At 37.8% G+C, this 10,709-nt stretch overlaps 1 protein-coding gene and 1 long non-coding RNA gene across 2 annotated transcripts; one reads left to right on the top strand and one right to left on the bottom strand.

Moving 5' to 3' along the window:
- Nucleotides 1–1,306: 1,306 nt before the first annotated feature.
- Nucleotides 1,307–2,227, bottom strand: LOC137738770 (uncharacterized). Its single transcript, XR_011069054.1, has 3 exons — nucleotides 2,123–2,227; nucleotides 1,854–1,893; nucleotides 1,307–1,733 (listed from the first exon to the last, which is right to left on the bottom strand). It is a non-coding gene; the product is annotated as an uncharacterized lncRNA (long non-coding RNA).
- Nucleotides 2,228–6,833: 4,606 nt separating this feature from the next.
- LOC137738633 (tubby-like protein 8) lies at nucleotides 6,834–9,611 on the top strand. The gene is made up of 8 exons (XM_068478111.1): nucleotides 6,834–7,370; nucleotides 7,587–7,701; nucleotides 8,090–8,266; nucleotides 8,369–8,421; nucleotides 8,503–8,599; nucleotides 8,783–8,872; nucleotides 8,956–9,048; nucleotides 9,251–9,611. Exons 1-8 carry the CDS (start codon nucleotides 6,859–6,861, stop codon nucleotides 9,392–9,394), a joined length of 1,281 nt encoding a protein of 426 aa, XP_068334212.1. The 5' UTR covers nucleotides 6,834–6,858; the 3' UTR covers nucleotides 9,395–9,611.
- The last annotated feature ends 1,098 nt before the right edge of the window (nucleotides 9,612–10,709 follow it).

The raw sequence follows: 10,709 nt of genomic DNA, 5'->3' as shown, positions 1-10,709 counted from the left end.
ATGTCATTTCTTATTCGGGATCAAATAGAGCATATTTCTTATTCGGGAACCAAAAATTTAAGATTGCAAGCTCGAGACTTCCATACCTCAAACCGAAGTCTGCGTGCTGTCTAGTAGTCCAAACCTTGATCCTTGATAAATTGAACTTCCTTCTTTGATCGAACAATCGAAAAATAGATAAATGAGGTAGCATGTCATATCAATATAACACCCCCTATACGTACACACACATACCAAAACAGCCTACATTCAGATTTGCATCATATCCTTGTTTCTAACTCTCTGGGGAATTTTCACAAACACCTAATAGGCAAGATTTGCTTCCATTTAAAAGAAATCTGATTTAATCAGTGATCTCAATTGCATGTATATCTGAACGGTCATGCTTGTTAGTCATGATATAGGATGTATTTAACACTTACCAAGCGGTTCCCAAACAACATCCTACATACATTTTATGTTGCCAAACTATGAATCAAGACCGAACTTTCCTACTTTGGTAATGTAATCTCCTAGTCTAGTTACAATTTGGTTCCTGTATTTTGACCTGAAAACAATTTTGGTCCCCTAGAAGTTGCCAATGGCACCCGAATTGTAACTGGAAAACAACTCAGACACAACTATGAAAAATTAAAACTCGAGGCACTAAAGCGTGAGAACAAAGAAACCAAAATAGTTAAATCTACCCTTTTATATCATACATACGATTAAAAATTTGTTTAGAGATAAAAATGGTAGTCATAGTAGAGAATCCAACCTGACCAAAGAAAGTGGATTTCCTCACTTTCTAGTGCTATTATATTTACCGTGCTTAAGACTATTCAAAGATGAAAAAAGTGGAAATTTCATGCAATATGAAAACAAATCCCTGATAGTTAACATTGCTTACCATAGAAGCTAACAATCTTATTTTGTACGAAAAACATGAAGATCACTAAAAGACACCAGAATATAACTTTCATCAATGACATACTTTATGAGAATTTTGGATCCAAAAGTGGCTCCAATAAAATAAATTTAGGCTTGTATATGCAATATATTAACATGAGAAAAAAAACATGCATCCCTAATGAAATAATGAGGAGAATGGCCTTTGACCATTTGTTGTATTTGATACAACTCTTTTCATCCATGCCTTCATGTTTGTATCCTTTGGGACATTGACATGTATAATTTCCACGTGAATTTATGCATGTTTCAATATTTGGAAAGTAAGGAACCATGGACGAACATCAGTTAAAATCCCAATTTTTAAATTGGTTGAATTGGGAAAGAACTATTTGTACATTCACATGGTGTTGAGAGAAATAACCTTGAAAATAAAGCACTATACATACACAAAATATGTTCAGTATAAAAAGTAGCAAGAAACAAATGTAATTTTCAGCTTCTAACTCATCCATTTGATCAACATATTGATGGAACAAATGTAACTTTCAGTTTCTAACTCATTCATTTGATCAATATCATCCAAGTCAGAAAAGATAGAACATAAAAATGATCAGGATATATAAATAGGGGCTTCATCTGAGTCAATATCAGCCACCATTCCCTAAAAAATTGATGTTAGGACTCTGCCAAGCATCTATGAAGCCCCTTCAAAGAAAGACACTTGTTAAGGAACAAAACGGTGAAGAATACAAAAGGTAAGTAGCGACAATCATCAACTCAGCTACATATCCAGCACAATAGCCAATGTCTTCCTCTCTTTTAGCAATATGCAAATCCCTAATCTACAAACAATAATTTGGAATCTTGAGATACCAAATCGACTTCAACAGGGTTTGAAGGTTGCATTTTTCATAAAATTTAAAAACTAAAAGCAACAACAATATTAATAAGTGAGCACTCACCAAAAAATAAAGGAATGGAAAGAGCATGATATTGTCAGTGCTACAAAACGATCATCAAACAATAGATCAAGGTTAAAACATTTATAAAAAAGTTAGAAGATGGTGCAGATATAAACATTACTTAATAAAATTGATAAATGATTTCGAGTGTGACAAAGCAATCAAATTACAGGATCAGCTCTTCCGCCTTCAAACACACTCATCAACACCATATTAAATTTCACATTTTTAGGCGAGGGTAAACTACCAGAAACGAAAAGGATTTATACCTTTTATCAAAGATCTACAGCCTTGGTTCCTCCGCCATTGCTTGTCTTCTCCTGTCTGAGTTTTAAATTCCTGGCAGTCTCCTCCTTCCTTGGTAGTTTTTTGTCCTGCAAAGAGAAAAAAAATTAGGATTAAATTCTAACGCAAGGTTCCTTGATTCTTCTGCTTCAGAAATTTGTTGTCGCATAGCCAAAAATTAGAGAAAATAAGCTTTGGTTCAGAACTTACTCACTCTCTGCAGACATGGGTTCCTCCTCAATTTTTGTCATCCTCCTCTTTCTGCGATCTCTCTCTGTCTCTCTCCTTGTCTCTGTGCAATCGTTCCATCCCTCTCCCTCTCTCTCTCTCTCTTTCTGTGTTCTTCCCTCTGTGCAAGCCCATACTCACCAACTCCCTCAATCAACTCTCTCCATTCTCTGTCCGTGAAGCATCAATAATCTGAAAACCCAGTTCGATTTTTCATTGCTCGGATGGAGAAAATTGAGGAATGAAAGAACAAATTAGGGTTAGCACTAAAGTTGAGAGAGATGGACAGTTGGGAGAAAGGAAGAGTCTAAAAGAGAGAGAAAGAGAAAGGATTAGAGAGAGGTTGAGTGTGACAGAGATGAGGGAAAAACATGGGATGGGATTACCAATCCCTGAAATCACTCTCCCTACCCCCAAATCCCTCAAATCACTCATCTGAACGTGCAACAGAGCATGGTCCCATCGACCCCATTCCGGTTCAGAAACAAAGGAAATGAAAATTCCCCTCTAACCAATGCTCGTTCAATCACCGACAACAACAATTGATTTGAGGATAAAAAATCAACCCTAACCCCCTTTTTGGCAGCCTCACTCCTTCCTCTCCCTTCCCCTCCCTGCCATCCCACGCCTCTCTCCCTGAAATCCGTCCACAAATCCTCCCACACCAAATTTAGATCAAACCCTAATTTCCAGAATAATGATAAAAATCGACAAAAAATATATACAATTGGCACGTTACCATTGATTTGAGTTCTGGTAAGGAGTGCGGCGGGAGGGGAAGGCGAGGTGTGCGACGGTGAGGCGTTGAATCGACTTTGTCGTTGAAGAGCTCTGGAGCAAAATGGGCTTGTCGAAGAGATCTCTGGAACAAAATCGGGTTTGCTTCCATCCCCCACCCTTTCTACGATGGTCGACACGTGCACGCTGAAGGGTGGCAATTTCGTGAATAAATCGAAATTTTCAATTTGAAACTGGAGAGGCGGTGGCAATCTTGTAAATAAACTGAAATGTGGTGCACAACACTGTTCATTTCTACAGTGCAATTTTGCCAGCTTCTTTAGACTAAAGTAATTTCTATATATATACTAATAATTCATGCAATTATATACCAAATAATTTGCAAACTATTAAAAAAATACAATGCTAAATGCATATGAATGTGGATTTGAAGAACCTGTAAACTCGTCAAGGAAAATGTTAGATATTTTGTCCTTAAAATAAGTTTACGCTTCACTTTAGTGCTCATGGTTGATCGGGACTTGTCTTTTCAGATGCCACAACCATGTCTTTGTAATAGTATCACTCCAAATCACAAAACTCCAATAAACCACGATTGTGTTGAATACTCTCTCATATGAAATCAATAAGACTCTCTAATAATTAATGCACGCTATAAATGATTATGTGAATGTGGAAGTGAACAAATAAATTGCAGTAGAGATTAACCTATTTATAGGCGTTAAAACATATTTTCATTTAAAGTTGCAACCATTCAAAACAATGCAACCAAAACAGCCATTTACTTCGTACCAATGCCTACAAGCATTTTGTTACCAATAGATACATTATTTGGCATCGGTAGGACTTAGATCTTTCCATTCGTGTCGTTTTTATAATATACTCAATATTTTAACGTATCATATAACATCCGTTAAAGTAAACGGGAAATATAACCCAACCCGAAATCGACTTATTAATATTATAAGGTAATATGACCCAACCTATTACCGGTTAAAGAAAATATATTTTAAACAATAACTAATGAAAATGAAAAACATAATTTGACCCAAAAAATGCAAAACATAATACTAAATTATTATATGCATACCATGTTGTCATATAAATATTACTTCAAAACATAAAAAAAAATATTTGTCTTTCAAATATTACATACCCAAAATAAGAGCCTAATGAAAAAATATTAGTACATTACTACAAAATACCAAATATGTAAGGATATACAAAATGAAGGTTGAGTTACATTGCACCTTTTTTTTTTTTTACAAAAAAACCCTTCAAATTTTATCAATCACATAGTGCCGAAATTTTTTTATTCTCACCAGCAACAACAACATCAGAACTTTGAAGTCAAGCAAATCCGTTCCCATGATGACTTGGCCGATCTATTCACCAAGTCATTGCCTAAGTCTACTTTTCAGAAACTCGCCCAAGGAATCGGTATGCGTAAATTATCTGAGTTGAATTGCTTGTAGTTCTTTTTTTTTTGAAGTTATGTCTAACTCAGGAGGAGTATCCTGAAGCATACTCAATTGATCTTTATGTATTCTCTTTTCTACGATTAGGAGTATTTTTCTCACTGGATTTTTGCTATCTAACGAGGTTTTGATGAGACACCCATCTTAAGATGATCATATTCCGTTGAGTTCACTACTTTTGTCCCGTATGACGTTTGTTTTAGACATTATGTATACTTTTTACTTTTCTCCTTACTCTATAGGTTTTCACCTGCCTTAGGTTTTACCATAGCGAGGTTTTATGAGTTTTACTACCAACGCATACTTTCTTTAATTTGAGACTCGCATTTGTTCATTGTGCCGACGACTTCATCATCTGTTCTACCTCAATTGTTGAAGACCTAATGCGATGTTTTGTTTGAGTATTTACGCACTCAATGGGGAGTGTTGCAGTCCTATTAGACTAGGAATGTGATTGTGTAAATCCTGATGTATTTAGGATATCTTGAAATATTCTCTTTAGAATTGTAATCCTATTGCAGTAAGGATTTAACCTATCATACCACTATAAATAAAGACACAATGGGGTGAGACAACACACACCTTATAATTGCATCTCTTTTTCTCCTCTCTCTTGCCGCCAACCCTCTCTCTCTCTAATCCTAAATACAGTTCAGTAAATTAGGCCTATCATATTTATTTAATTTTTAACGATATTATCTACACTAAGAGGATAGGAGAGTGAGACAAGTCTCAGACTTGTTAGCAATAATGTGGTTCGAATTCACCTTTAGTGAAATCGAATTTAAGACCTCTCATTTACAAGTAAAAAAGAATATTACTAGACCGTAATACTAAGTGATAAATAATAAAACATTTGAAGTACCAAAAAATACTCTCCACTAATTAATAATTCAAAACCAAACACGATCCGTTTATTAGGATTAATTCAAACATGTCTCCCGCCCATTGTGATTTCCCCTAGACTTCGTTTATCGAGTCTCCCATTACACACACAAACTGACAAAAGGTCAACATAATTTGAATATTACTAGACCGTAATACTAAGTGATAAATAATAAAACATTTGAAGTACCAAAAAATACTCTCCACTAATTAATAATTCAAAACCAAACACGATCCGTTTATTAGGATTAATTCAAACATGTCTCCCGCCCATTGTGATTTCCCCTAGACTTCGTTTATCGAGTCTCCCATTACACACACAAACTGACAAAAGGTCAACATAATTTGAATAGTTACCGTTATCCCACCAAACCAGAGACAAATGAAAACATCCTATTTCCTTTCCTCTAGAAGCAAAAACAAGAAGAACTCCGCAGTTTCCAATGCTTATTCAAATTCAAACATCCTTGATCCCACTACCTTACCAAAAAATGGTAAAGAAAGCCAGAGAGAGCCCCACCATTATGCAAATGTAGCAGAACAAAGCTGGGTGTTGTTTTGCATGGAATTGGATCCTATCCTATGATTTTGTTTGCGAGGATTTCGAGAATTACTTCTTCGTGTTTGTTCATCTGTCATCTTGTAGTTAGAAATTATTTTAAACTATTTTATGTAAAATTGACTACAAACAATGCTTAACAAAAATTGACCGCACGATATATGACGAACAGAGACAATAAAATGATTTCCAAAATCCTCACAAAATGATCCGGAGAGGATTCTCATCCGTTTTACATAAATTTTGACACATTTGGAAACTATACCCACAATTAGACGTAGCATTTTGGACCCAACCCGTTAACCCGACGTGTTAATATTAGTATTTGGGTGGATGCTTAATGGGTCGGGTCGTTAACGGGTGAACTCGTTAACAACTCGTTAAATAACGGGTCACTTTGGGTCAACCCGTTAGACCCATTAGCACTCGTTAGTTGAGGATATTTTAGTAATTTCAGTCAAGTCTTAACAACAAAAAATAAACTATATGCAAAATAATAATAATAATAATAATAATAATAATAATAATAATAATAATAATAATAATTCTTAACGGATGAAACGGATGACCCGTTAGCTTAACGAGTCGGGTTCGGATGATTCATTAGCTTAACGGGTTGGGTTCGAATAACCCGTTAATTTAACGGGTCGAGTTCAACCCAATCCAAACCCAATAAACCCGACCCGTTTACAGGTCTACACACAATCACACTAACTCACCTATTATTCAGTAAAACAACCCCAGCTTTTTGTACTTGTTCATTCAAGTGAAGATTCAAATTCTCCCTCTCTCTACAACATCATTCAAATCTCTCTCTCTCTCTCTCTGAACCATGATGATGGATGGTTGCAAGAAAACCACACTAATTCCACGGCAATCCTCATACAACTCTCTCTATGACAATCCCCTCACAGACCAGAAACACAGCCGCAGCTACAGCGAAGGCATCGCTTTCACCTCCAAGAACGACAACTCGAACCCGAACCAATCACCCTTAAACGACAACAAGGAGAATGCAATGCCCAACAAGCCACAGCAGGCCGTGCCAGACAGCGACAAGGAGAATTTGGTCGCACAAGAAAACGGGTCTTCCTCTTTTGCGATGCAGCCATTGAAGCCGAGGAATTTGAAGTCTCTGTCCACTGGCTGCAGGGCCCTCAAGCCCTCCTCGCTTCAGTTCTGTATGCAGGCGAATGAGCCTGAGAAGGCACTCTTTGGTGGGTCCATATCCACAATGTGGGACCCACCCAGCAATGGGTCCGACAACTCGAGCTCTTTGAAGATCTGGGACTACTCCGATTCTGAGGCTGCCCCGGCCTCATCTTGGTCTAGTCTGCCTAACAAGTGAGTTCTCTGCCCAATTTGCTTACGCTTACCAAGGGGGCTCGTAGCTCGATTTATTTAGAGCATTCTGCCTTGCATCCGAGGTTCCTAGTTCGAAACACCACCTCCCCCAATATCGCTTGTACCAAAAGTTTTGTTTTTGCTAAAATTATGAAATTTTTGTTTCTTTGAAAAGATATTTACCAGACGTGTAATTTATTTGGTGGGAATTTTTAGGTCATTGCTTTGCAGGCCATTGCCAATGGATGTGGGAAGGTGCACATGTGTTATAGTGAAGGAAGCAACCCCAGAAGGATTAGATGGGGGCACTCTCTATTCTCTTTATACCAATGTAAGAATGTCGCCTATATTTTGGGGAACTTTGAATAGCTTATGGCATGTTCGATTTAGCCAATAACGTAGTTGTCTTGTACAACTCTTGTGCTGCGCGTAATGCTGGTCAGTCATTGTTAGAATACTGTTATATCCTGTTATTCCCAAGATTGCGAAACAAATTTACGAGTTTAGTGAAAGCACATAGATGTTTGTTACTGGACTATCAGGGGTTGCTTTTCGACATGTGAATCGAATATGCATTGTTAGTTTGATTCCAACATAGTCTTCACGGCTTCATCCGTGACCTGCCCGCCCTGCTCTGTTGCTGTTTGTGTTGCACTAGTTTGAAGCTCCATGTTTTCTGTTATAACTTGTTAGATTGGTGTGGTATTGCGATATTTCAGGAAGGCAAGGGAAGGCAGGACCGGAAACTAGCTATTGCTCACCATAAGCGGCGGAACGGGAAATCTGAGTTAACTATTGCTCAGAATGTGAAGGGAGTAATGTCTCATTCAGATGATAGTTTTATTGGGATTGTAAATGCTAACCTCATGGGTTCAAAATACCACATATGGGATCAGGTTTAAAATGAACTCTATGAATTATTCTTACTTGTAGAAATCGTAATCCGATTTCTTTGGACATTTTATGTCATTTGGTGGATGATACAGTTTTAACTGCAGGGTGGTCGTCCCAATTCCTTGAGCAAGGAGGCTAAATCACTTGCTGTTGTAGCGTAAGCCTCCCTCTCTCTCGCTCACACATGCGCATGCAATCTCCCTCCTCAATTTGTAATGGCTGCTCTTTGTCTCTACAGGTTCACGCCAACAATCTCGAGCTGGACAGGAAGTTACAGACGTATGAGGGCATATATACCCAAGCACCAATCCATGCAGTTAAAAAACACAACGCAGGTGATCTTAACAGTTTCTAAGACATCTTAGGTCAATTCTTACATTACATCGATAACTTGTGGAGACCAGGTTCTTCTAGTGAATACGTTATCTTTCTCAGTGCCTAGTAATGTAAATTGCATTCAGAAATCCAGTTTTTGGGTCAACTTTTTAGCTTGCGCGGTACACCTTCTTCTCTTGCAGGTACAACACATTAAGGGACTGCCAAAGGACTGGGAAGGGAAGCTTGACAAAGTCCATCAGCTATTCTCACGAGCTCCCCATTACAATAAAGTAGGCCTATTACCTGACCCTGTAGGAATTTTCCTTGCTTTAATTGTTCTGATCTCCATTAACGGAATTCTGTTTTCATCCAGATTTCAAAGCAATATGAGTTAGACTTTAGAGATAGGGGAAGACCGGGTCTTAGAATCCAAAGTTCAGTCAAGAATTTCCAACTGACACTGGAGGTAACTACTATGAACAATCGTGATTCCGAAAATCTTACTCAGGCTTATCTGAAACACGTATATGTTTAAGTGCCGTATTGTCTGTGGAAACAACGTGATCATCAGTTAGAATTTGTTATGATAACGGGATGAGAGAACCAGTGTTTAATTAATCTTACATGACTATGGGATTCTAACTTGTATATACACATATGTTTGTCAGGAAAACGGAAAGCAGACAATTCTGCAGCTCGGAAGGGTCGGGAAATCGAAGTATGTGATGGATTACAGATATCCTTTGACAGGCTACCAAGCGTTTTGCATCTGTTTGGCTTCCATTGATTCAAAGCTTTGCTGCACGGTATAGAGCAAATTATCTGCCACTGCGTTTTGTAGTTCAACCTCTGAACACATGTATTTCTTTTTCCAATCAACCTTCCATTGTTCAATATTAATCACTACACATGAGCAATCTTCACAAGCTGTTAGCGTTTTTGTTATAAGTATGCCTATAAATCCAATTAGGAGTAAATAGTTTATGGAAATTACTTAGTGTATTAAGACAAGTTTATTCAGTTTTAATATAACGGGCAAAGATTATTTTTTGTTAACTAATTGTGATTAACTAAAACAATACAAGTCCAAAACAATATTGATCATTTAAATTTGGGGTTGCAAACTAATAGATTTAGGTTATTGAGACCAATCCCAAATGACTTAAATATTCTTAATGTTTCTAGTCATAGAATTGTTAATTGGGCTTTGACCATATGTTAAGAATAGTATGTATGATGTTTATAATGACATGTCTCATGTCGTGTGGGGCGTTAAAACAAATACATAGGAATCCAAATGGAGTTTGAGTTCACCAAACGTGTCCAGACACGAATTCTTATAGGTGTATACTAGATGCACATTCATGTCAATAAGAGTTAACAGTTTTAGTAATGCAAAAATAATCCTTGGACCTGATGTATAGACTGCCTCACTAATAATCTTCCTTATCGTACTACTGTACACAACTAGAAAAGGGGCAACAACTCTTGAGTGAAAAGCAGTATCTCAGTATCTAAGTAGCCCTTCCTTGACTTAGTGGCTTACAATACTTGTCCTCAAGCTAAACAAAAAGCTTACTCAACTCGTAGTGAGCCCACCATTGCTTTCAACAGTCCGCGTTCGGGGACGGACGAAAGTTGTCACAAATAAAACCTACTTTAACAGAAAGGTGAAAAATCCGCCGTACTCTTTCCCAATCGTAGAAATACACCAACAAGATTTTTCTCCCAAGAGAGAACCCCATTTTCGAAAGTAGAGACTGAAAAAAATCCATTGAGCCGAGGCTCTGGGCAACGAGTAGGATGAAGCCTTTACTTGAGCATTATATTAGTGAAGCGCGCCATATATATTGAGGGAAGGGAAAAGGGGCCTCTTTCCTCGCGCGATGGTAGAGGTTGATCCCCTATCACCTTCGGTGCCTCCTTGTGGTCCTTCTCTTTAGCCTTTCCTCGGCCTTTAGAGCTAGTTGATAGGCCTTGTCTTCGAGAGGTAAGGACACTTCTAAACTTTTTTTTCTGGAAACCTCAGGACGAGTAGCGGATGCTGCAGGAGCAGCGGTACCGGGGTGATAAGCTTGAGGATCAGGCGTCTCAGGGGGCGAAGGAGTCTCAAGAGGAGCTTTTAGA

Source organism: Pyrus communis, chromosome 7, assembly GCF_963583255.1.
Source record: "Pyrus communis chromosome 7, drPyrComm1.1, whole genome shotgun sequence".
Classification (NCBI taxonomy): Eukaryota; Viridiplantae; Streptophyta; class Magnoliopsida; order Rosales; family Rosaceae; genus Pyrus; species Pyrus communis.
The sequence above is the reverse complement of the archived record's forward strand: the minus strand, read 5'-3'. Positions and strand labels throughout refer to the sequence as shown.